Consider the following 27,114-nt stretch of genomic DNA (forward strand, 5'->3'; position numbering starts at 1 on the left):
ACAAGCCCAGCAATTACCATGAAAATCTGTCCCCAGTTTTCTGCAGTTCTGTGGAAATTCTTGGCTTTAAAGCAATGGATTTTTTTTGTTTTTTTTTTTTTTTACTATTCAGGTACATGCAACTTTACTTCTCAAAACCATCGAGATGCTGCTTCACAGACCATTCCTGCTCAGTGTTTGGAAGCTGTTGACTCAAAGAGCCTTGTGGGTTCTGCACGTCGAAAGTCATCTGCCAGATCTTCTGCTTTGATTGATATTTTGGGACTTAAGGAACGGTCCTCAGTAAAAAATTCAGTTACAACCTCAATTTCTGATCCTTGGATACAAAGAAGTTTCTATAAGCCATATAATCCTTCAGATCAAGGAGTTAATTTTTTCTGTAAAACATTGTTTTCTTCCTCTCCAGCTGAATCCTCTGAGTCAGATTGCTCCAGCCCAAGCCCCATCATCTTCTTAGATGAAGAAGGGTATCAAAAAAGCTTGAAGGCAAAACTCCAACTGCCAAAAATTCCAGTAGTGAAAGATGGTATAGAGGATTCAGACTCAGAAGTAAGTGAATTTTTTGATAGTTTTGATCAGTTTGATGAGCTGGAACAAGCCTTGGAAAACTCGTGTAAAGTCATTAGGGATCCCATCCTAGGGAATCCCTCCCAGAAAAGGAGGACTGCACATGAGCAATTGTCTTCCGCAAGCATTTCAATGAATCCTCAGAAATTCAAGTTTGATCGTCCCACTCTCCCAGCCAATGTAAAGAAACCAACTCCTCGTAAACCAGAATCACCCTATAGCAGCGTATTTGATGTCCCGGATTCCCCTCGCCCAGTTAAAACATCAGGAGAAGAGAATGGAGGCTTGTTCAGCCCTATTAGATCGTCAGCTTTCAGTCCATTAGGGAGCTGTGGGTCTTCAGAATGTTTATGTCGAATTAATCTTGGTGGAGATGGGACAGAGCAAAATGACCATGATGCAGTTTATAACAGTTATTCGGCATATGCTGATACTGTTTCATGTGAAATACTGGGTTCTGTTTTTCATTCCGAGTCCTCATCAGAACAAGTATGTGCAGGAAATGATTCGAAACACAAAGGGATTGCTTTGAAAGATAAAAAAGGCCAAGCTGCTGATCTCCAAATGAAAATTAGTAAGGAGTCAGATAAACAAACAAAATCTAAACATAAATCATTGATGATTAGAGATAGCATTCAAAAATTTGCAGCTGAATTAGTTGAAAAAAGTTTTGGCAGTGCATTTAAAGACCTGCAAAAAGGTGTTTCTTCGTGCACCAATGCACTTTGTCATTTGGCTGCTAGGTTGACTTCTTCAGTCTTTCAGATGGCTTTTTATGAGATTGGAAGGCGTCGGGCAATCTCCCTGAAGGAGCGAGCCATTAATGGCATAGCAAACTTTTTGGTGAGCGAAGCTATAACTGGTGCTTTGAAAGAACTGCGGCACGTAAAGAAACAAATATTTACCAACACAGTTGCACGGTTTGCTGCAGACCTTGCTGAAGAACTTGTTTTTGAAGGAATCATGGAAGTATGCCAGTTTTCATATCCATCGACACCTACAGCTGCGCAGCCTTCATCATTTGACTATGAAGACAAAGTGGTAAGATCCTATGCCAAAGATTTGTCTGAATCTGTCATTCAAGAGGCTTTTATTGAATTATCTCAGGTTGATGTGACCTTCACGACACAAGCAGCCATTAGTGTTTCCATGGATAATATTAAATATGTGAGTGCAGAAAGTATGTTAGAATCAACACAGACTTCCACAGTTTTGCCTAATTTTAATGATCAGGTAGCACTGAAGCCAATCCAAGATTCCAAGAAGGAATATACAGTACAACAAGCTCTGTTTTGCACCTCTGGTGTTGTAAGTTCCATACCTGTGCCCTTAGCTGGAAGAGCTCTTTGTCAAAATCAGGTTTCCTCTGATGCTTATAAAGCAAAAGCATCCTCTGGACTGGATTCTGATGACAGTATGAAAATATGCAAAGACTCCACTCATCCGTTTTTCACAAGCAGAAAGCGAGAAGATGAAGTCACTTCTTTCAGAAATATTTACCTGACTTCAGATCACAGCCAAAGTACTGAAAGTACTCCACCACTGTTATATAACCAAAATGATACCAAACAAACAAATAACAGATCTGGAATGAACAGTAATGCAGAATTAACAAGTGGTTCAAAAGGTATAAACACTTTCTCTGGAACTATGGTAGATATGATAGTAAATGAAGCTTATGAAGCCATAACTTCATCTAGAGTAACAAAAGCAGTAGAAGAGTATACAGATTTTTTTACAAGAAAAATAGATAAAAAACCTTACGTTCAATGTGTTGGTGAAGATCTCCCCAAGAATATGTTTGCAGATCACTTGGCCAAGTATGTAATCAAACAGTCTCTGGGTGAAAGTAAAACTGTGTTATGCAACACTAGTGGGAATTTAGCATGTAATGTGAGCTCACAGACTTATGCAGATATCAGTAGAAAAGAACAGTGTGTGATAAAGAAGCAAGAGGCTGAGAAAAAAAGTGATGTTTCTATGATTGTGGAACAGCAACAGATGCCTTTAAATAATCCATGTAAATTTCTTGTTACTCCAGCAGATTCTATCCAGTGTTTTTCAGAATCTAAAGATTCTCGGCAGGAACAGAAGGGACACAGGTTTTCTTCAAAATCACCACCATCTTGTTCTGCTGTGACTTTTGCTAGGCATGTTCTAGAGAACTTTACTGATACAGGAAACTGCTCAGTTACATGCTTAAACAAGCCCTCGAAACCCCATGATACTCAAAAACCATCATCAGGATCTTTGACTTACAGGCAGGCTGATTGTTTTCTGCATGCAAATAGCTTTTCTTCAGTGATGCTTGGCAGTGAAGATGCTTTGCAGATGGAAGATAAATCAGGTCTCAAAGATGGAAATACCAGTGTAATGCCGGATACACCCCCACCAACTCCTTTAGTACCGTGTCAAGATAGTTCTGAAAGAAACCTAAGAAAACTGTCTAAGAAACTCAAGGGAGAATTAGCAAAGGAATTTGCACCTGCAACACCACCTTCTACACCATACAATCCATCCATTGCTGGTTTGTCTGAAACTGAACATGACTCTTTGGAAAATGAGGAATTTATGCTGAAACTCATGCGGTCCCTTTCTGAAAAAGTGGAAAGCAGTGAAGATGAAGATCATTCTGAAATGCCCGTTGAGAAAGAAGAGTGTTCAGAAAAAACAATTCAGTATGCAGATTGCTTAGCTAGCCATATAATTTCAATAGCCACTGAAATGGCTGCATCCCATTTAGATGGTAAAACAAATGGAAGAGAAACTGGTAGGCAGGTTCAGTTAGGTGAGCAGAACAAAAGATGTGGCTTTACTGCTTTTACAAATCTCCCAGAAGAGACGTGCAATTCTTTATGGAATTATGCAGGTGATATGGCAGGAAAAGTTATCAATGAGGCCAAGGAAATAGTGAAATCAAGGCATTGTAAACTCTGGAGATTGAAGCGGGTTAACTGTCAGGTGGATTGCCTTTATCTGAGAAAAGGTGATAAAGAGTGTGGAGTAAGAGAGCAGCGCAGTCCAGTGCAAGACCAATGGCTGGGGGAGAGAGATTCATCTGTACTTCCTTTACCACAAGGCTCAGGAATGGCGGGTTTGACTTCCAAGTACCCAAGCTGTGAAAGTGTGACTGACGAATATGCCGATCATATTATTCGAGTTTTGAAAAGAGAAGGTGGTAATGTTGAACTGTTAATGGATCAGTATGCCAGCAGGCTTGTTTACAGGTCTATCAAATCAGGCTTACAGCAAGCTGCTAGAAAAAACAAGTTGAGATACAACAGAAAGACATTTCCTGGGCCAAATACACAGGTAAATGGTAAGCTGGAGCTGATCAAAGTGGTGAATAAAGATGCAGTACATCAAACGAAAAGCAACTTTCATCGTTGTGAAGACCAAACGTGCGAAAGGGGTATCGGCACTCAGAGAACAGAATGTGCAGAGTTGTTACAGTTTTCAGAATCCCTTGCTCGCAGTATCACTTGGGATGTAAGGAAGAAATTGAAAATATCGGAAACATGTTTGCCAAAGTCTCTAACAGATTCCTGTCTGTATAAAAGGACTGAATTCGATGAAGTCACAGGGGATCTCATTAAAACACGATTTTCTAGGACATTTCTTCCTTTCTCCCCAGATCATAAACTGTATCATAGTACAGGCAGTTTAAATGAAAACTGCTACAGCGAAGGCATAATTCAAGCTATAGAACAATATGCTAAGAAAGTAGCAGATGATACTCTGGAAATGGGTTTAGAGTCAGCTGTTACTCATGTGGCTGAAAACAGAAAGAATGGAGATAGGCTCTGGTATGCTGAGAGACTGTCTCCTTTTTCTGGAACTGTCTATAGATGTTGCAGTATGAAGGAACATCGATACTGTACTGAAAGTACACCTCATCATCTAGCCGTGCAAGAGTCCTCCATTCCCGTGAGACATTTTCTTCATTCTGGATTAGGTGGTGCCTGTCAAAAATCAAGACTGTTTCCGCTTGATATTCCTAAAATACATGTTGATGTAGAGCAGAAGACAGTGTTTTCTGACAAGGGGGCTACTGCAGCCATAGAGAAGGCAGAAGGAGAGCTGAGTTACACAAGTCTGACAGCTGACAGCGGTATTGGACAAGATGGAGTCAGTTTTGCTGAAAGCCTTACTACTGAAATAATGACATCAGCTATGACTAATATTGGTCAGGCAGTTAACATAAGGTAATAATAATTTTCTTTCATTTGCTGCATTCTGTACCAGAAAAAGAGGGATTGTTAATACAAATGTGTGCTCAGAAGGAATTTTTTAATGTTTTTTAAAAATATGCACTTTGTTTTGGATGTTTTATTTATTTAAATGATTTAGAACCAGTGATATTTAAATTACTCAGAACTAGAAAAAGATTACTTTTTTCTACCTGTGGGAGCTTGAAACCAAGATTTCTCTATATATCAGCATGTATACGTTCCAGTAGGTGACTAATAAGTGGAACTTATTATTTCAGCTTAAAATAATCTTTAGACACTGGCACAGGTTGCCCAGAGAAGCTGTGGCTACCCTGTCCGTCCCTGGCAGTGTTCGAGGCCAGGTTGGACGGGGCTTGGAGCAACCTGGTCTAGTAGGTGTCCCTGCCCATGGCAGAGGGTTGGAGCAAGATGATGTTTAATGGCCTTTCCAACCCAAACCATTCTGTGATTCTGTGAAATACAGTTAATTTTTACCTGTAGTAGAAAATAGTAGAACTTAACGGGTTTGTTGATCCATGAGCCATGACAGAATCCAGGTTTGTTTCCTACCTGTATTTCCTCTTCTGTGCTAAAAAAAAAATAGGAATTTATTTTTGCTTTTGTCATGAGGACCAACATTTGGTACTGGCTAAACTAGCCATTGCTTTATAGAAAGAAGGCTTTATTTTGGTTATGGCTGTGTTGTGATGGTGTCATTACTAGGGGAAAAAACCCCACATCTCCTTAGTTTAAGAAAAAACTTACTAAAATGCACTTTAGCTTATAAAGTAATAATGCAGTAGGCAAGGAACTGACTTTCAAATTCCTGTGTATTTAGCAAAGGCTAATATTCTGTTTCCTTTAAGAAGCTTATAAATAGGAAATGCATGCCTCAGTAACTCTGCAGCATAGAGCAACTGCTTCTTAAAGTGTGCATTGATCAGAGTGACCTGAAATCTCCTCCTCTTAAGGTCTAAAAGCAATCTTTATCATGTTTCTTTTTTCCAATTTATAGTAATATTTATTTTCCTACCTTTTTTATGAATGGGAATTCCTCACCAGATCTGCAGGTGTCTTTTCCTGGCTTCCAGAGGAGCATCATGTTGAATGCTAAAGTTGATTTTTATATATTCAGTGGCTAAAGGCCACAGTGGGACTGAACTAAATATTTCAAGGTTTGATATGAAACACATGCATGCTAACTGCATGCGAGCACTCATAAGATGTGTATTGTGGCTCTCAGCACAACAGGGTTGAGTCTTAGTGTGTGACAGAAAAGAAAGTAATCTATTTTTTTCACATTCTACAGTATCAAAGGTGACACTTTGTTTCTGAATCACTTAAGAATGCTATTTAAATATTCCAGGTAGAATATGACAGCAATAAAATGCAGGGTTCAAACTGATACTGTTATAAATGTTTCTTTCATTGTCGTCTAATGTATGGTATGCAATGCGCATGTTTCCTGAGAAGCTGCCTTGTGTGGTGAAAAGAACTGCTGCTAGTGCTGGTATAATGTAAATAAAGTGGGGGGGGGGGGGGGGGGGGGGGAAGGGAGGGGGAGAGAGAGAGGGAGGAAACATAGCAGGGAGAGAGTCACCTTTGTATTACCCAGATGGGTTCTAACTTAAGCTACATACTTGTCTGCACAAATCTGTGTTCACTGCAGCAATATGTTACCAGTGATGTGGTTAAGGTTGACTTTTTAAGTAGTGAATGTTAGAGTGGCTGCTTCCTATGGTGGTAGTAAGGTGATATTTTTCTTGAACTTTCTACCGCTTCACCTGTATATAGATAATCCTAGCTTGCCCCTAAAAGCTAGTTCATAACTGCATGTTCTCATGTTGAAACTTTTTTTATAAGGAGCTCAGACTTCTTTAAAATGATCAAACTGGATCATTTTGAAGTGTCCTGTGAAGACTGCCGTTCATTGAGTGTACTTGCTTGATTGTTTTGGGGTAAAAAATTTAAATTTATTTCCTAAGGGGAAAGTCCTGTACAAGTCATGCGTAGCTACGCTTTCTTGAAGCAGGAAGACAAATCTTTATCTGCAGGAAGACCTTTATAAGAAATGGAATCCTAGCATTTCAAACACCAGCACAAACTTCAGCAGTTTGCCTATGGTAGTGGACCACCTAGCTGGTTGTACCAAAAGCAGGCAGGGGCAAATAGCCAAACTGTCCTATGGTGAACAAGTTCAAAAATGGTAAGTTTTCTGTTTGTAAAGTATATATAGTCTGTAAGGCTACAATGCCTTCTATGCTTTATAGCAAAAAATCTTCCAAATGAGAGAATTATTTGTGCCGCTCCCATTGTCTTCTGGTGAAAGAATTCCAAGTAGCAATCCCTGAGATAAGTTTGTTGAAATTGCAGATACATTTGCTTGCTCCACTTCTTGTGTTGAGAACAGGGTACAAATTAATCACACTCCCCCTCCCCCCCCTTTTTTTTTTCTTGGAGTTTCATGTTTGAAATGGTGTTAAATTGCTCTAAATGAACTAACACAGATTGGCATGAAATGCAGTGATGTTTTTGTCTTAAACTTTTGTTTAGCTCTGCTGGAAGAGAAGGATTTCACTCTGTTGAATCTATTGTTAGCCAGCAGATGAGTCTTAGTATTGGTGATGATAGCACTGGGAGTTGGTCCAATCTAAGTTTTGAAGATGAACATCCTGATGAGAGCAGCAGTTTTCTTCATCTCAGTGACAGGTGAGTTAGTGTAGTTAAACAGTTATCTTGACATCAAATAACTTGGCATCAACTGGTTTTGTCCTGGGGCTTGGAGAAGAGCCTATTTTGTCTTCAACACAGTTTTTTATTAAAAATGGCTCTAATATTATGTTTGTGTTTTCTTACAAAATGTTGTTACCCACGAATGTTCATACTGTACACTCTAAAATATGTGGAGTGTACATTGTCATTGATGTCAAGGAGTCAACATCAAGTAAAACTGTTCATATATAATTTAGGTATTAGCAAAAGATGCAGGCATTTTAAACACAGCTGTCATGTGTTAAATGCAACTTAAATTGTTCGTAAATTGGACTTGGAAATACTAAAACTTAATCGTTGAGAATGTTTTATGTAAATTCATCTATTCTTGAAAGCAAGTAGTAAGAGCTTAATTTGCAGGAGGAGCTTTAACATAGGTTTTTCTTTCTTGGGACTTGAATTTGTAAGCTGTTCTAACTGATACTGGGGGAGTATTTATGTACTAACCGTGAGCTTATAGGTGTGTAATACTGGAACTTACCTGTTAAGGGTAGTAACTTTTTCCACAGAGCTTCTCACTACACTTCCTCTGGCTGATGGAAAACTAACAAAGATTAGAATGGGAATTGTAAAAAGCTGCAGTGTCTCTCCCTCTTGCAGGGAAAATTGCATGGAGAGTTGTGGTCTGAATTTCTGTGTAAGGAATATATAAGGAATGAGTGAATTTAGGGTTCTTTAATTGATATACCACTTATGTTATACCACTTATGTTATACCACTTATTTTACCATAAAAAGTTCAGCATTTTTTGTTGATGAATAGCAGAAATGGAGGAGAGCTTTTTTTCTTTTTAGTTAGTACTTCCAGCATCACTGAAATTAAAGAAAATACGGGACATATGCTTCATTATGTAATGTACAGATAGGTTATTTGGCACCAAAGTGAAACTGCTTGCTTAAATGTCTACAGTATTTTTAGTTTTGCTTAACTAAATATTTTAATCAAACCACTACTGTAATTTATCACTTACATAACTGAATAATTTTGTAAGAAAATACATTGCCTTAAAGTTATTTTAATAAAACATACCTGTTGAATGACTGAAAATAAGTTAGCTGTACATGATGAAATTTAGGCTATCAGGAAGAATATTCAGCATATTGGCAGTTAGAAATACTGAATAACATAAAGGTGATGCTGGGGAAAAGAAAAAGTGTAAAAAAATCGCTTGAATGCCCATTTGTTGTTTGCTTATCATCCCCAAAACATATTTAAATGAAAATAAGGTAATTACTGTGCAAGAAAATCTATGTCTCATTAGGAAAGGAATGACATTAATTAGCATTTTACTTAGAGAAGGGGAGGCATAATTCAGATAGCATGGTGTTGACAGAAGAAACTGGCATGCACCAATTAGTCAGCTAGTTGTACAAAACTAGCTGTGAATTGGTAGCAGCACGTGTATTCGTTTGTGTTGTTGAGGTTTAGCAGTGACAGGAGCTGGGATTACTGCCCTGAGTAAAAAGATAGGGGGTGAGCAGAGACCTGTAACAAAACAAGATTCAGTAATAACACCATTGCGTGGTTTAACCTCAGCTGGCAGCTAAGCCACAACACAGCTGCTGGCTCATTCCACCATGGGATGGGGGAATCGGAAGAGTAGAAGTGAGAAAACTTGTGGGCTGAGATAAAAGAGTGTAATAGGATAGAGTGAAAGCTGCACGTGCAAACAAAAGCAAGGAATTCATTCATCACTCCCTATGGTCAGCCAGATGTTCAGTCATCTCAAGGAAAGCAGGTCTTCATCATGTTCAGTGGGTACTTGGGAAGACAGGCACCATCACTCCAAATGTCCCACCTTCCCTTATTTTTCCCTTTTTTTCTTAGCATTGTATGCTGAGCGTGACACCACATAGTATGGAATTTCAGTTGGGGGTCAGCTGTTCCTGGCTGTTCCTACTTGCTAGTGGGAGGGTGTGAGGAGCAGAAGGGGCCTTGACTCTTATGTAAGCGCTGCTCAGCAACAACAAAACCATCCCTGTGTCAACACTGTTCTCAGCACACATCCAAAACACAGCCCCATATCAGCTACTGTGAAGAAAATTAACTCTACAGCAGCCAAAAGCAGCACAACTGTTTATGGAAAACTGTTATAATTTAAGAAAATAAAAAATTGCATGGCAGTGGTGAAGATTTACTTCTTTTATTTCCCTTTTTTTTTTTACCATAGTCTATTTTATTAAACAGGAAAATGCCATTCAGTCACAGAGGGTGCATTCAGTATGTTGTTGTTGGTTTTTTTGTTCCCTCCCCTCCTTCCCTCCTCCTCCCTCTTAAGGTTAGGATCATCTGTTTAGAAAAATACTGTGCTGATTATATGTAAACCATATCAATTTGAAACATTTAAATGTATTATCAGGTAGCATTGTTCCCCTGGCAGCTATTTCTTAATGCAAGTGGCTTCCTTGTGTCTAAGAATCTGTCAGCAGTCTTGCTTGTACCATCTTTGAGGTACTAGGTATCAGCAGACCAATTTGTTTTTAGTGCTGGTACAATATAATTAAATGGTGTAGTAGACATTAAGCAAGTTTTGTTTTCCTTTTCCCCAGTACTTTCCAGGTTGTTTGCAGTATTCAGTGCATACTGGTATTTGTGACTCCTTTAGCTGACATTTTGAAATTATCTTCATAATAATAAACCTAGAGATTCCGTTAGTGATAGCTGAAATTGTTTTGGAACATGGGATCATAATCCACAGAAAACAACACAATGCAGGCTTCAGTGGTCCAGTACAATTTACCTTGCTTTGCTTTATGTCGGGGAAAAAAAGACATTTTTTTTGTAGTAGCTCTGTTGAAACAGTACATGCCCTCTGCCCCTGAGATCGATATAAAAATTGTAGTTCAGTGCTTCACAGAGGATTAAACTGTGTGTAAGCAAGAGACCAAGACAGCTTGGAAAGAATTATCAAAGCATGATCTCTGCAGTTCCATTTGAATGGAAATAGGAAAGAAAGTTCTCTTAATAAAGTTGGTTATGCAGGGGGATGCCTAATGTTAGTGACTTATATTTAGAAATAACATGGTCTTACAGTTTCTCTCCAGTTAATGTGTAAGTATAGGCATAGACAGAGGCTTTTCTGTTGGGTGAATCAGAGCATCCAGGTTAGGTTATAATTCAGAGCAGAGCCTTTGACTTGTATGTGCATGATGCAGAATGTCAAAGCAGATTATCTGAGTTACAGTTCACATATATACAATTTATATATCTTTTCAGTATTGTTTTTCCTGATGCGTAAATACCCCTTAGTTTTAAAAGATCAAGCTTGTAGAACAGCTTCACAATTAAAAAAAAATACTTGTTCTAAGAATTTCTTCTCATCAGGCTGTTGGAGATCACTGCTGGATTTTTGGAATGATATAGGAAGGTGTTACTTGTGCAGTTGTCTTCACAATGTATAATTTTATGAACTCGTAGTCCTTAAGCAAATATTATAGTTGCAATGCATATTCCTGTGAGTAATCATATTGAAATTGTTGAGCTTGTATAAATAGCGAGTAATGTACTTAGACCTGAGGACAGAATTACTGCTAGCGCTTATCTGGAAAATTAATGAGTGCAAATGAATGCTTCCACCTGTGTACTGAAACTTAACCAGTTTTGCATTATTGCGCATATTGCTGCCTTGAATAGCACTGACAGTCTTGTTTGTACTCTGTTCAGCAAACCTATTCAGGAAGTTTCAGTGCTTTTTCATTAAGCGTCTCAACACAACAGCTCTAAGGAAAATGAAGGTTGTAGCTTGAGCTATTGTTCTTTTCTAGTTCAGCTGTGTTTTCTTCTTCTTCTGGCAGTAATGGTAACAGCAGTAGCTGGAGCAGTCTTGGTTTAGAAGGGGATATGTATGAGGAGAATTTATCCTTTCCAACATCAGACAGGTTGGTTGAGTTGAGAAATATAAACCAGATGGGTTCCTCATAATTAATGCATGAAATCATCATTTTGAAAAATAAAAATATGCGTATTTTTATGCTGATAAATTATTCACACTCTTCTCACGTAATCACAATATGTTTTTTTCATTAATTAATCCATACTGAATGGTTAAATTTTGCTCTGCTAAACTGATGAATGTGTTCTGCTTGCAAAGTGAAAGGTCCCTTTTGTGCATGTTCTTGCTTGCAGTTTTACAAGTCTTTAGATTTACTTTTTCATGCCAACTAGAGCTTGCTTCCTACAGGATTTCTGATTTTCCCTTTATCTTGTGGAAATTTTGAAAATTGCTTGGTAATTGATTCTGGTAGAACACTTACAGCTTTGAATAACCTAGACCTGTGACTTAAGATGGCTCAGTCTTTTCACATATGAAGCAAAACCAAACTGTCCTCCTTAATAAATAAGTACGTTTTCTCTTATTTTAAAATGCCTTTATATTGCAGTCCTTTTTAATACCCTTGTCTTGTTTCTCTCTTCTCCCTTTTTCCACCTAAGAGCAAATCTTGTGAAGTTGATAATAAATCAAATTCCAACATGAAATGGTGTGAGAAGCAAGGCTTCTTTTCATGATCACTTCTTAATTCTTTCATGATCTTCTTGTCCTTAAACTTTCATAACAGTCTTAGGATTGACTGCCTTTATTGTGCATATATTCGATTGCATTCATATTTATGTTTTATTTTAAAAATAGTGATGGAACAGAAGATAAAGATGAAGACTCCAAGGATGCTGTAGAAGGTAATGTCAATTCCAGCATATAATGCTGTTCTTGACCTGTGCACTCTACATGAATTATTTTATTAATTCTTTGCTTCTATAGTCTGCAAGTCTAGGTGACAATCCTATTATCTGTATTTATCAGAATGTATGTCAGTCAAGTATATTCTTGTATATATTCCTATATATTTTTAGATTAATACCCTACATACAGCTTTTAATGCACTGAAATTTACAGCCTTTGGGAAATGCTAGTCTCTGATGCTCACACTTTGCTTAATAGTATAAGTTAGTAAACTCTGATCAGCTTGTTGAAAGTGTAAATTTGTATGCATAGGATAACTTCTTCGTAAAATATCTGATAAGGAGCCGTGGCAATGCATCTGCATGGTTATGTTTGAGATACTGAAGAAGTGATTCAAACTGACCGTATTAACCTTGGGAGAGGAGTCATGAGAAGCAATAAAAACCTTGGATTTGATACATTTTCTGTAATCTCTTTTAGTATATATATATGGGCCTGTCCAGAATCTTGTTACAGCTTTCTGGTTCGTAGAAGATGTCTGCACTGGTTCTGGTCTGACTGAGGTGCCAAAGGTTGTTAATTCAAAGGGGAACAGCCTGAATACGCAGTCTATGAGGCTGATTTAAAGATGAGCAGATGTTAGAGCAAGTTGTAACTGAGCTTTTCGTTGTGTTGGGTATAATCTAAAAATGAAATAAATGTTTTGAGAAACCTCTGCTATCCTCTTTACAGAAGGTATTCAGCCATGTTGTATGTCTTTAGTCTTGCTGTAAGCAGAGTGTGGTTCTTTCTTTTGTTTTTCAGGGTTCTTTCTTCTGGTTTTTCAGGGTTTTTTTTCTCCTCTTTTTTTTCTTCTTTTTTCAAGCTCCTGGGTAAATGTATGGAAGTGAATCACATGTCTTAATTTTATTTTTTAAAAAATCAGATCTGACTCTAAGGTTATAATGAAATAAAACTAATTTTTTGAGTAATTTCTTCCACCAAATAATTAAAATTAAAATTTTTTTGGCTTTGTAGGTTTCATTCAGGTTATCAATATACCATTGCTTTCTTTTGGTCTCAAAAAACTTGTAGAATCTCAAGTGTTCAAATTGCATGATTAAAATAGCGCTTGATTTTATTTCTTTACACGGTTTAGGTGTCTCCTGGAGTGCAGCAGACTGCTTTACACTATATATTAAGGAATTTTTAGTGATTTTTTTTCCAGTTTAATTTCTTCACCATCTCACTGATGTTTTGAAAAGACTTTGTTACTTTCATTGTTGAACCATTTAAAGAATATTATAGGTAGACAACCTGCATACCTGGTCTTGCACATTTGGAAGCTCTGTGCTTGTAATACCTGGAAATTTCTGTCTATGTTGGCTGCACCTTGTTCACCAAAGAATTTGAAACAAATCCTTGTTATTACCAAATGTGCATCTGTTTTATAAACATGTAAAAATTTCCCAGTCATACATTGCCACAATGCTTTCCATCCACTAAGTGCCATTAAATTTTTAATACTTGGTTCTTTCTCCTATAAAGATACAAGATTTTTGGGGTCCTAGAAAAATAGTGTTATCATCCGAAAGCACATTTATGTTGACCATTCCACTCGATCATTTATCTTTTACTTCCTGGGGGAATCTTTCATCTTGCTTAACTTTACCAGTTAGGACTGAATACCTTGTATGCGTCAGTTTTCATAAGCTTGATTGGAAAAGTAGTGGGATTGAGGTAAACTGCACATGAACATATGTTTTTATTGCAAACATCTAATTCCTTGTTTCTAGAGAGTTTAGTCCAGAAGAAGAGACTTCTAAAACAACTTGGAGACCACTGCGTAGAGTGTGATAAAGGATTACTGGGGTAGCTGGATACACAAATTCAGTGTGGGAATGGAAGAGGACAGTTTCCTCTGTGTTACTAATGCAGCTGTTCTTTCAATGCTGTGTTAGGTTTTGGAACTTAAGCTATAAAGGGAGCACTGAAAAAACTGGATAGACCTCAGTGAAAACAAGCACTATGTAACTCAGAGGCAGTCTGATCTGTCTGCTGTACAGGAAAGAGTTCTGAAATACACACTTTAACAAAAAATTAGTAGATGAAAGCGTAGAAAAAAGTAGTGGCTGGAAATGGAAGTGAGTGATGGACAATGTGAGAGTCATTGCTGTTCAGTTTATGAAGGGCTGTTTTAGATTCCTTGTACTTTGGAATATGCATTAAAGTTTAGATGTCTTTTAATCCTTAGCTCTGTTTGCATGCACTTGTATGATAAACAGTACTTGCTTATGTGAAAGTACAGAAACACTTCAAACCAGCATGATGTTTTTCTTTCATATTATCTGTGTGTACTAAATCAAGGTTTTTAAGATAACATAGTATAAACACCAACTACAGAGACTTTTGAAAAAAAATTGAAGCTATAGATTTGATGATTTTATTTTTAATACTAGGTTTGGAGCAAATACGGAAGACTTTAGCAATAGCGAATATTGATCTGGAACCAAATCTAGTAGACACCCAGCTCAGAGCAGCACTTCAGTGGCTGGCAGCTTCTGAAACAGAGGTGTCCAATCTTCACTTTCATGACACTGCTACAAGGGAATTTGCCTTTGTAAGTACTTGGGTTTGATGGGAGGTGGGGAAGAATTAGCTTCATTTCTATTTGCTGTGGTACACCAGCTGCTACTACTTTATTTGCCACTCAGTAATAGTGAGATACCACTGTTGAGGTAAATCATTCTTTAAAACATGAAAGGTCAAAGTGGAACAGCTGGCTTAGCGTATACCGTACATAAACCAGCATTAATTAATCAAAGATGAGTTAACTTGTGAAATAAGTTGTTTTCCTTGTTTTACTCCAAATGGGATACAATTACAGCATTTTTGTTTAGTGAAGATACATTTTTTCCCCCCAAACATTTTTTATCTTAGTATTTAATGATATATAAATTGAATTTGAGAACTTCGTCATGCAAATGGATTTCTAACTTAATATGTTCTACATCGGGGTTTTTTACTAGCAAATGCATGTTTTCTTATCAGGAAAAAATTAGGTTCTAATTAAATACTGCATATATTTTTATTCTGGAAGCAACTACAACCAAAGCTATTACAACAGAAGGTTCAATTTAATTTTTAGGTGCCTTTATTTGGCTTTATAGATGGAATTGAGTATGTGACCAAAGAGAAAGCAGAAGTTTAAAGAATTAGGCTTTAGCAATTTGGGAAGGGTCAGTATGTTGGTATGTATACTAACCAAAGTATTTCCATCACAAACATAGAGGAGAAACTTCTTATTCCTATAAATCATAAAAATTATTCCTTTGTGGCTCCACACCAAACTGCACATGACATCACAATATGGCATTTATTGCATTTGACCTTACTATGGAGTTATTTTAACATTACCTGGATACTGAAAGGCTAACTTAAAAGATATATAGGCATTGCCTCTAATGATGAGGTCAAAAGGAATGATAAGTTATCAAAAGATTCTTATTTTGTGGCCTGGTTATGTGAAGAAATGTTAACGTAATGCCATTAGTATGTTTTTAGTAAATAAGAACTTGGCAAAACCAACTTAACATGCGTATTAGTTTATTATGGGCAGATGCCACCTTATGAAGTTTAACCATGCTGAGCACAAAGTCCTACACCTGGGTCACAGCAATCCCAGGCACAGCTACAGGTTGGGCAAAGAAGAGGTTCAGAGCAGCCCTGCTGAGAAGGGCTTGGGGGTGTTGGTCGATGAGAAAATGAACATGAGCCAGCTTCAGTGTGTGCTTGCAGCGCAGAAATCCAGTTATATCCTGGGCTGCATCAAAAGGAGCGTGACCAGCAGGTTGAAGGAGGTGATCCTGCCCCTCTGCTCTGCTCTCGTGAGGCCTCACTTGGAGTATTGCGTTGAGTTCTGGTGTCCTCAACATAAAAAGGACATGGAACTGTTGGAACAAGTCTAGAGGAGGGCCACGAGGATGATCAGGGGACTGGAGCACCTCCCATATGAAGATAGGCTGAGGAAGTTGTGGCTGTTCAGCCTGGAGAAGAGAAGGCTGCATGGAGACCTTATAGCAGCCTTCCAGTATCTGAAGGGGGGCTATAGGGATGCTGGGGAGGGACTCTTCATCAGGGATTGTAGTGACAGGACAAGGGGTAATGGGTTAAAACTTAAACGGAGGAAGTTTAGATTGGATATAAGGAGGAAATTCTTTCCTGTAAGGGTGGTAAGGCACTGTAATGGGTTGCCCAGTGAAGTTGTGAATGCTCCATCCCTGGCAGTGTTCAAGGCCAGGTTGGACAGAGCCTTGGGTGAGACGGTTTAGTGTGAAGTGTCCCTGGCCATGGCAGGGGGGTTGGAACTAGATGATCTCCAGGTCCTTTCCAACCCTAACTATTCTATGATTCTATATATGAGAGACTGACCTGTATCTTACCCTGCAACAGAACATGTAGGACAAAAAACAGATGGCAGGTGCCTCTTTTTATTTTCTTCTTGAGTCTCTCATTCTTCTCCCAGTTGTGTCTTAGTAGATTTCAAAACTATAATGCTACTATTTGACCCAGTGCCTGAAGATACGCAGGAAAGATGTTATTAGCTGGTTGTGTATCTGAACGCCACTGTATCTGCTTTCATATACTGAGAAGAGCATTCTGGAAAACAGCAGTGCCTATTATTTATGCACCCCTAAACATTATAATATTTTTGTAATTAACACTTCTGTCATAAATAGATACTGAGCTGACACGTAAAGATAAAACAGAAGACCTCCAAGCACTTAGTAGTCATGCTATCCTGAGAATGTTACAATAGTTAATTGATTCACTTAGGTTTATGAATTAATTTTTAGTTCTCCAAATGCATTATGTTAAAATGAATTGGAATCCTGTTGTTCCCTGCCCCTCCGGGTGACAGGGAAGGATTACCTGGATTTTATTCCATCCCATTTCCTAATTAGAGTCATCTCTGACCCAGACTGAGGATCTTATATTAGGAATAGTCATTCTCAGTTCTGTCACTTGTGAAGTTAGACAAGCACCTCCAGAGGGCACTGCAGCCCAGCAGAAAACTAAACTGACCTCAGTTTACTGGTTTCCCTCCAGCAATGGGGTTTTGATCGTCTCATAGGTACTTTAGTGAGTACCTCAGTTACGTGGGGAGCAAACCTGGGCTTTAGATCACACTGAAAACAGTAATTTTCACTGTAAGCAGTTAGTGGGTTCTGGAAGGGACGAAAGGCTTGTGTTGGCTGATTGCAGCAGGGTAATGAGCCACTGATGTGGTTGTATAAAAGACAAAAATACCCCTAGCATGTATTGGGCAAAGTACTGCTTGCTGCAACTGGGTATGAACTCTTACTTAAGGATACATGTTATGCTCAGCAAGGCAGAAGGAAGAACTTACATACCTATGTATGAAACAAAAAAAAAGCTAGAACAAGGAACCAGTCAATTAGAAACTTCTTTGAGAAGCCTGACAGGGTGGATATGTAAGTGCCCAGATTAAAAGAACACATATATGCAGTTTTTAATCAGACCTTATCTAGATGTTTTAGGATTTCTGATGTCTATTTTGAGTAAACCCCAATATTTCATTTGTCTGACAGTAAGAAACAGATTGGTCAGCTAAAGAAATTGTGGGAATGAATTTTGAACTCCAAATTAAAATATAAGGATTAGTAAAGCGAGAAGCCATCTCTGTCATCTGATGATGATGGTATCTTCTTTGGACAGAACTTTTATACTGTATTTGCTGAAGGAGGTCTTTGGACATTAGCCAGACTTGCCTCTGGCATAAGAAAAATTGCTATTCTTCTATAACCAACCATTGACAAAATTGCCTGCTGTATTCTTTAAAACTTACTTTTTGTGCTCTGTTCTGAAGTTCACAAAAATAACTACAGATTTGAGTCTCCTTCTATATAGAAAACATGTATTTTTGTCACTCAAGAAAAGTGTTCAGGATACATTGTACTCAAGATTAGAGAGAATTTTTTTCATTCGTCCAAATTAGTTGTTTGCTCAAAACATTAGTTGTTTTATACATGTTTTCATGTCCACATTTCTGTCAGCTGCCTTGTTGCAGCTGCGGCACCTAAGTGAAAAAGCACACAGAGATTGTCTTCATTTTTTTAATATAATTTCATGTTGCAATCTAATAGATCTCCTAGAACCGTAGGATGGTTAGGATTGGAAAGGACCTTAAGATCATCTAGTTCCAACCCCCCTGCCATGGGCAGAGACACCTCACACTAAACCATCCCACCCAAGGCTCTGTCCAGCCTGGCCTTGAACACCACCAGGGATGGAGCATTTACCAGTTCTTTGGACTACCCGTTCCAGTGCCTCTCCACCCTCACAGTAAAGAATTTCTTATTTATATCTAACCTGAACTTCCCCTGATTAAGTTTAAACTCATTACCCCTTGTCCTATCACTGTAGTCCCTAAAGAAGAGCCCCTCCCCAGCATACTGGAAGGCTGCTATGAGGTCTCCATGCAGCCTTCTCTTCTCCAGGCTGAACAGCCCCAACTTTCTCAGCCTATCTTCATACGGGAGGTGCTCCAGTCCCCTGATCATCCTCGTGGCCCTCCTCTGGACTTGTTCCAACAGTTCCATGTCCTTTTTCTGTTGAGGACACCAGAACTGCACACAATACTCCAGGTGAGGTCTCCCAAGAGCAGAGTAGAGGGGCAGGATCACCTCCTTCGACCTGCTGGTCACGCTCCTTTTGATGCAGCCCAGGATATGGTTGGCTTTCTGGGCTGCAGGCTCAGACTGAAGCTGGCTCATGTTCATTTTCTCATCGATCAACACCCCTTCACTGAAGGTTGTTTATGACAGTTTTTAAACTTAATGCATAGAATGTCATTGTAGGGACTATAAAGGGCAATAAAATTCTACAGTTCCAAAGGATAAGCAGGATGTCTAGATTTTGTTTGTTAAATGTAACACTGACATTTGTCCAGAAAGGTACAGAGAATAAAGTTTGTTTGTGTAGATGTTGTTGGGAGTTTTGGGGTTTTTCGTTGTTGTTTATTTATATATGTTTTTTAAGGAAAAGGGTTTTTTTATTCCTAGGCAAATTTGCAAATTCATCCTCATCTTACGGTAGACTTTCTTACATATAAAGCTGAACTTGACAAATAAGCAAAGGAAAATTTTTGTTTTAATTTTTTTGCTTGGATACTGGGAGAAAAAATATTTTCAGCTACACTGATCTCTGCTCGCAAGTGGTAGTTTAACTTAACCCTCACCTTTTCCTCTTCGCCAAGATGTTATAATTTCCCAACCCTGAAGACACTGTTTTCATTGAGGGTAGCATCTGTGTCACCCAAACCACACTATATGTTGTGAAAGGAAAATCCACATCCTTTTATTAAGACTGAGTTTTGTCTTTTATATGTGCACTATTGGCATGGGAGGGGTGGCAAATGTCTTAATCTTGTGTTCAGAATTTCCTGTTTTCTGCAGTCTTGATGAACCACAGGCCTCATACCTGTGGCACCACATAATTTGAAAATGTCGCTCCCTCCAGAAGAAAATTTTGTGAAAACTGCCCTAAAGAAAGATTCTTGCGGAAGTTTTTGTTTTCGTAGATGTGGGAATAACGATTAACTCATTACAACTGATCTCTTCTGAGCTAACGTTTCAAGAATAACTTCTGTAACTGTTAATCAGGATGTGCTGGTCAAAATATTTTGCTTTGTGTTCCCCTGTCTCCCCTTTAGCTTTCCAGAAGACTGCGAGAAAGAGATTGGAAAGTTGGAGATCTCTTGCAAGCTGTGCTGAAGTATTGTGAAATGATAGAGAAGGCGTCTGATGGAGAGCAAGCTCCAAATAAGTCTTTGGTTGGATGGCTTCTGGAAAACATCTGAAAAATCCAAAGATGTAGCAGTCTTCACTTCATTCCTCTTTTGAAAGGAGACAGGAAGAACACAGAGATGTAAAGTATAATTCAGCTCATAAATGTTCAAGTAATTGTCAGCATTCAAAAGACATTGAGGTGAAAGTCGAAATAGCTGTGCTGTGCTTTGTAATACTGTGCACATGGTATGTTTATTCAGTCCATAATCGGTATTGTCTACCCATGCATAACTTGTATTTACTGCTGTGTTCAGAACCTTGAAATATTTATGAAAAAAATCCCTTGTCTGTGATAGTAGTTCAGAGGAGACAGTCTTTGAGACATGATATTCAAGATTCCTAATGTGCCAGGGTAGCTCTTTCTCCCACTTGTACGTGTGCTATATTCACAGTGGGATGAGGAGCGCTGGTGGTGTGCAAGAATCTGTTCTGGAATACCTTGCTGCAGACAGTGGAAAAAATCACCAACATTGGCCAGGTGTTATGTGCCCAAGGACACCATTGCCAAGAAGAAAATAGTGACCCCTGCCCAAGTAGCCTCTTAATACAGCCTGGCTTCGTATAAAGTTTAATTTTATGTGAAGATGTGAGTCTGTTCTGAAACTGTTGAGGTGCAAATACGTGTTCCCTTTTGTTGACTACTATAAAGCTTGTAACTTCTGGTAGAAGGGCTGAGTGGGTTGCTGAGCATAGTTTCATACAGAGCTCTTCAGCAAGGTTCCTGAAGCTTGCCAGTCAAGTTTAAATTGCTAAATTTCTTACTGCATGCAGCTTTTTGTCTGCAGATACTTTCATGACATTGATTCTGTGTTGAAGAATTTGTATGTTGGCCTCTCACGTAGATGTGTTAAAAGTAGCAGAAACTTCTGAGGATTTTAGCTGTCTTTTTTGACTAGTCTAATTCTTTATTTCTTAGCCTCCATATATGAATTTTCTTTGCAGTAATAGAGAATTCTGTTACTCAGTGAACACTTAGGTGTTTAGCAAAGAAAGCTGATTAAAACATAAAGGGGAAATTTCTTGCAAATAGATTTTTTAATTTTTCTCAGCTACCTTCACCGAATGTTTTTAAAGGCACTTTTAATCAAGTCTTTTTAGCAGTCTGATCTGGTTTTCTCAGCAGTGCTGCCGACTTGCCTTTCTCTCCGAAGGGAAATCTGGACCTTTACATATCCTGTGGTTTGCAAATGCTTCTGGGGTTTTGTTTTGGTTTTTTTTATTTAATACATCCTTTGAGAGAAGAAGGCACGTGCTGGTAATTGCAAGGTTTCCACCTCAAAACCCGTATCACTTCAAAGAAATTCATGGAGTCTTACTTATTTTGGATGAACAGAAGCGTCTTAATAGCATTTTCATAGAAAAATATGATGTTGATGGTGCACAACCTTGTGGTCTGAAGCAAGCAGAGATAAGGTCTCTAAATCTACTCATGACATTTAATGGCATGTGTACAATTCTGATTTCCCGTCTGCCAGATCACTATGAGGTGTCACAATGGTAGACTCAGGAGCACTCTCCTTGCAATGTCTTTGTGTTTCAGGAAGGCATTCCACTGGTCTTTTTATGGACACTTGCCTGGTTTTAGGCCTCATTTGTCATACGGATTTCTGCCTTGGATCTCACAAAGGTCACCTTTCTCACAAAGTTGAAGATTTTTAATGATTTTGTATATGCACACGCACATGTGCATATACATGTATGTATGTGTATCTATATGTATATGCGATATCACCAAAATGAACTTACAATGTAAATTTTTACCACTAATTTAAAATTCTGTTATGTTCATTGTTTATTACCTCACTTCATATATCATTTCACAGATTGAAAGCTCTACATATGGCATCTGGCAAAAAGACCAAAAGCCATTGCAAGGTCTTTTGTCTTGTTATAGGTAATATAATGCCAAGTGTCAGGAATTGTTTCTCTCTATAGCCCAAAGCGGGCTGGGGGGAGGAAGCCATCTTAATTCTTGTATTTGGAAGATGGGGCTTAATAACCCGTATTTTTGAAAAGTTGTACAAAAGTTGTTAGGATCTACCCCCTTCTTCCTTCCTTGTTTTTTAAGATTGACTTTCACTGTTGTTTCAGTCAAAATTCGGAAACCAGTCTTTCTGTAACGTCTACCCTTAAACACAGAAATACTGTACTTGTACAAATTTACCATGAAATTAAAATATCAGGAAAATAAATAGAGCAGTGCCTCAGGACTAAATTTCACTCTGGGTTTTGGACCCTTGCATTCTCACCAAGTGAAATTTCAGGACCTGAATACAGTAGTACTAGTACAGTGTTTCTGTAGATGTCCAAAACCAGAGAAAGATCCTGAAGGCACTGCAGATGTACAAAGCCGTACATTAGAAAAAAAAAACAACAAAACAACACCACAGGAACAGCCATTTTTTAACTAATTTATACAATGTGTTGGATTTTATAAACTTGGTGATGTGGGGTTTTTTTTTTACTTCTCTGGAGAAAGGCAGCAGATTGTGTGATCCCCGGAAGTTAAAACTATTCAAAAAGTGAAGTAGGCAATAATTGCATTAAAAATTATTTTTATAAATGGAATCTTGTTTTCAGACTGGATCAAATACATTACATCAGTTGGTATTATATTAAGGAAGAAATTGATTTATTAGCCTCTGAGGAAAGTGGCATAGTTTCCAAATTTACATGGGAAAAATGCATTAGAAAATACTTTCATTTTTACTTAAACCAAACCAGTTTTCTATAAAAATTGTTTTAAGTCTGTTCTGGGTGGCGTGATTTTTCTCCTTGGGTGTCGTAACTGGGAGAGTGTTAAACTAGCCTGGCAAAATTGTTATAATTTTGTAATTTTAATGATTTGGGGGAAACCTTATTCTGGCTGTATCTAACTGGTGCTGTCTGCCATGTTAGTGTGGAAGCTGGTTTTTTGCTAATGCGAGTCTTAAATTATGCTATTACTGAGTTTATTTAAAACTCCTGACCACAAATACAGAAATGTAAATGAAAAGTGTAAAAATATGAAGGACCACATTTTGGTCCATTTAAACCAGACAACTGTGCTTTATAAACAAATGTAGGAAGGTAGAGTTTGTTTCATCTTGCATTTTTTCTGTATGGGAAACCTGACCTGGTAATTCAATTTTTAAGTTGAGGGAAATGTATACAATGGTGTTCTGGTTCCAGATGACACTCTGTCACAAGCCCTTCATAAATACATTCTGTGTTCTGAAAAATGGAAGTGTTCAAATGAATTGAGAGATTCTGTAGAAAAAGCACTTTGAAATTAGTCCCTCTAGAAATTAACAGTTGAAAGTGCCCATATATAAAACATGTTTAAGCATTCAGAATGTAAATAATACATAAATAATATATACATAAATAATACAGAAGTATGCATAAAGCCTTAAAATAAAACCCAAACAAAACTCAGACCTAGATGCTAAAATTAAAGAGGATTTGCTGTCTCAAAATAAGAATGTGAAGAAGTAGCTAAGACAATGTACTTAAACGCCATTTGTGTAGTATCTTTGTTCTTAAGTTTTAAAAGATTGTGTAAGGTTTTTTAAAAACAACCAAAAACCAAAACCTCAGCAACCCACATTCCGAGACTAATGAGGTCTCTCAAAAATGGTATCAGATTTTAAATGTTTCATTTTCTAATGTATCTTTGTCTGGGACCTTTTCTATAAAGAGACATGGTTGAAGATGGGAACACAGTAAGTAATAAACACTGTCACCAGTGCAACCCCCCCCAGTTTTACACAATTGATTTGCAAATCAAAATACAAGATTCAGGAATGATTTCAATGTAGGAATTTTGGCTTTTCAGCAAGAGCCACTACTGTCGAGCATTTGCTGTACTTGAGCTCTGAAGAGGCAAGTACAGAGCCCAGCCACTGTAGTCACTTTATTTTGTACCATCTTTGTACATTCCTGTTGTATAGCTGGAGTTGTAGTTTTAGAGGGCCTTTGTTCTGTTGTAACGTCTGGATAGTATTTAATACTAAAATTTATTATAATTTGCTGGAACTGCTGCTTATTTGTGCAGTGTTACAGTAATTCACAGCCCAGTTAGTGATGCAATTGTATACCAAAAGCAGTTTGAATAACTATAAATGTTTATGTAACTGTACTCAATGAATATGAAGGTCTTGTACTGTATAATGGTGACGAGTTTTGCCATTTTAGTAATTTAACTATATTCAGTTTTCAGATTATGAACTCCAGGTTGCACTAAATTTGTCCTTGTTTTAGCAGTGGCTTAAAATAAAACACATTTCACTGGCTTCAGAAGCACTGTCATTTCTTTTATATTCATGGAATATTATTTTTCTTTTCAGCTAACACAGCTAACATTGGTCTTGGTCAGTGGTTGCTTGAAGAATGGTATAGTAAATAGTGCATCAGTAGATGGCATACTTCTTACAGAATTAACTTGGTGTACAGGAGGAATGTAAGAACACTGTTGTACCATCTTTGGGTTGAAAGGTAAAGCCATAGTTGTATTTATATGAAGTAAGGCATCGTTTGGGTTCTGTGAGGAGAGACTGGGTGAGAAATACACCCTAATACTTCGACACAAGTAGGGTGAAATGAGCGGTTTACCTCAATCTGAACTTGCCTAGAAGGTAGGTTAGGAAAGTTGGATTGATACTTCCATGTGGACTGAAGTTGGCCTTTGGCACATTGATCAGTATTTGGGGAACCAGCATAAAAACCAGCCTGAATCTTCTGGACAAATGCAAGCATACACTGCTAGTAAAAATTTTGTATGAATCATGAAGTTTCATATGCCCATTTAGAATCCTCAAATATTTTGGTATCTTGTGGAATCTATTAAACAGCATATTGTTGGGTACCCCCAAATAATAATGCTGAGCAGAGATGTTGTGTACAGATATGGTTTCTAAGATTTAGAAGAGCTGCTATTGCAAATGGCTGTCTTAATGTTTTTTGATGAATATGGTGTGAATCTACTAATCTCAGCTGGGTTTCATTTCAGGAATTAAGAAATTTTTGCTGAAGCTACTTTTAATCCAGAAAGCATGCACAATTTTGTTCTTTTTTTTTTTTTTTTTTTCAGTGGTTGAAAGGAGTTTTCCATAGTTTTACATTTAACGTACTTTTAAAATATTGTACAGCCAAAAAATGATGGGTGGCAAGTTTGGGAACAAAAAAGGAGATTTTTGTGAAGGGGAAGAGGAGGATATTCATGTGGAAGATTAGTCTGAGCTTTCTTCTTCCTGCCTGGACTTTATTTTTCTTTCTTTCAGCAGTCTGGTTCTGGCTGGCTTTATTCAACCACAGAACAGTATCCATGCACTTTGTTTAACCTTGGTGTATTAAATTGAGACTTAAGTCTCCAGCTATTCTGTAGTCTTCGCCCAACATGTGTGCTGCTCCTGCTGCCGTTGCTCAGACCTTTGCCTCACTCCATAGCCTGAGCTTCTGGTGTGACTGAATTCTGTGCTGGTTACTGCTCTGAGCCTCTGATTGGAAGATGGCTACAGAATGTGAGTCATGCCAACGCTGAGGAAATGTACCCAGAGCACTAACCTTACTGGTTATTGAGCACCATATTAATCAAATGCTGTCTCTTCCCCTGCTCTTAAGGCAAACCACAAAGCGTGTGACTGCTTGGGGCAAGGGAACTAACCATGACAAGCATGAGACTATGCCTGTGGTCAAGGTACAGGCTATCTAGTCCATGACCACACAACACCTTTCCACGGGAATTGCAAAGACTGAAATTGGGCCCTTTATGTAGTCAAAATCCATAGGCTGTCTTGCCTTCGTTCCTCCAAAAGTTGCTACTGTTTCTAGGACTGTGAAGGAGCTTTGTATCTGTATTTGAGTGAGTTTGTTTCAGTTTGTTTTTAATGAAGAATGGGAAAAGAGAACATTTGTACGACTCACTTCACTTGGTTTCCTGAAGTTCTAGTGCTTAGGCCAGGAAAAAGATGAATATCAAGAAAAGAAATTGTGTGATAATGTGGTATTTTGTTTTTCTGCCATCTGCCCTCGTAGCCTGCTTATTGCCAATCTCTTATTTTGTGCAGCCTCCACCTAGTGTAACTTCCAAGTCTCCTCCTACGCTTTTCATGTGGCTGTTGCTAGTTTCTACTTTTTTCTGACCCTTGTCCATTCTTGCAGCATGGCTCTTCTCTTCTGCTTCTTTCTTGACCCTACTCTGTTGTCCTGATGTGACTTCTGGCCTTATTCTTGGCTAGTGGAAGTGGTTAAAAACCAGCAAGGGGAGTCTTCTCAGCTGGGAGACTATGGAATAACGCTTGCCTACCAGAAATCGTCAAGCAATGAAGAAGAGCTAAACTTGCTTTTGGCTGAGTTTTTCACTCCTGTAGGAAAGTAATCTGTGGTTGCTTTGGTTTGGAACACAGCTTGCTGCTTGCAAAACCCTTAGATTTTATGCTGATCTGAAATTAACTTTTTAGCTGATACTGAAGTATAGTGTAACTCCAGCATACTGCGTTGTTCGTGCAGATGTGTATTCAGTGTGCTGCATAACAGCAGCTTCCAGACACAGGCAGGGCAAAACCCATTCCTTTTGAAAGCCAACAAAATCCAAGTTGTCCCTCACACATCAGGTCTCGGTTTAGATGGATAGTAACTTTTACTGACAAACAGTCTCTGAGAAGAGCTTGTTTTCATAATTATTGCCCCATAATATTGTGCTCTGGGAAGATGCTGAAGCTGAATAGATCAACCACACATCAGACATACTATTCATGTTGCTACAAACATGCTAACACAGTATGGACAAAAACAACGACAAGCCAACTCCTCATGCTGGAAGTTGCAGATTTAGAAGAGATGCATAATGTATCTCTAGGAAACTAAAATATGACTCTGTGGAAGCCAGACTGTTAAAGAAGCTTACCGGAAAGTTGTGTAGAGAAATTGTGTCAACAAATGGCAATATTCAGCTGTCCTGTGGAATGCAACTCTTTACAGTATGCTATGCAGTATGTATCAGAGAGGAGTTAAGAGTTCACAGCTAAATCTATTGGAGTTGAAAGGCACTGGGCAT

The 27,114-nt window shown here is 38.2% G+C and overlaps 1 protein-coding gene across 1 annotated transcript in view; it reads left to right on the forward strand.

The window, feature by feature from the left end:
* Positions 1–24,359, forward strand: part of AKAP11 (A-kinase anchoring protein 11) — a 44,460-nt gene extending 20,101 nt beyond the window's left edge. Inside the window, exons 7-12 of the mRNA XM_065678189.1 lie at positions 113–4,772; positions 7,332–7,487; positions 11,345–11,428; positions 12,178–12,224; positions 14,667–14,827; positions 19,943–24,359. Coding sequence (XP_065534261.1) covers positions 113–4,772; positions 7,332–7,487; positions 11,345–11,428; positions 12,178–12,224; positions 14,667–14,827; positions 19,943–20,089 — 5,255 coding nt within the window. The 3' untranslated portion in view covers positions 20,090–24,359. The remainder of the gene's footprint in view (positions 1–112; positions 4,773–7,331; positions 7,488–11,344; positions 11,429–12,177; positions 12,225–14,666; positions 14,828–19,942) is intronic.
* The last annotated feature ends 2,755 nt before the right edge of the window (positions 24,360–27,114 follow it).

This window comes from Lathamus discolor, chromosome 4 (genome assembly GCF_037157495.1).
Source record: "Lathamus discolor isolate bLatDis1 chromosome 4, bLatDis1.hap1, whole genome shotgun sequence".
NCBI lineage: Eukaryota > Metazoa > Chordata > Aves > Psittaciformes > Psittacidae > Lathamus > Lathamus discolor.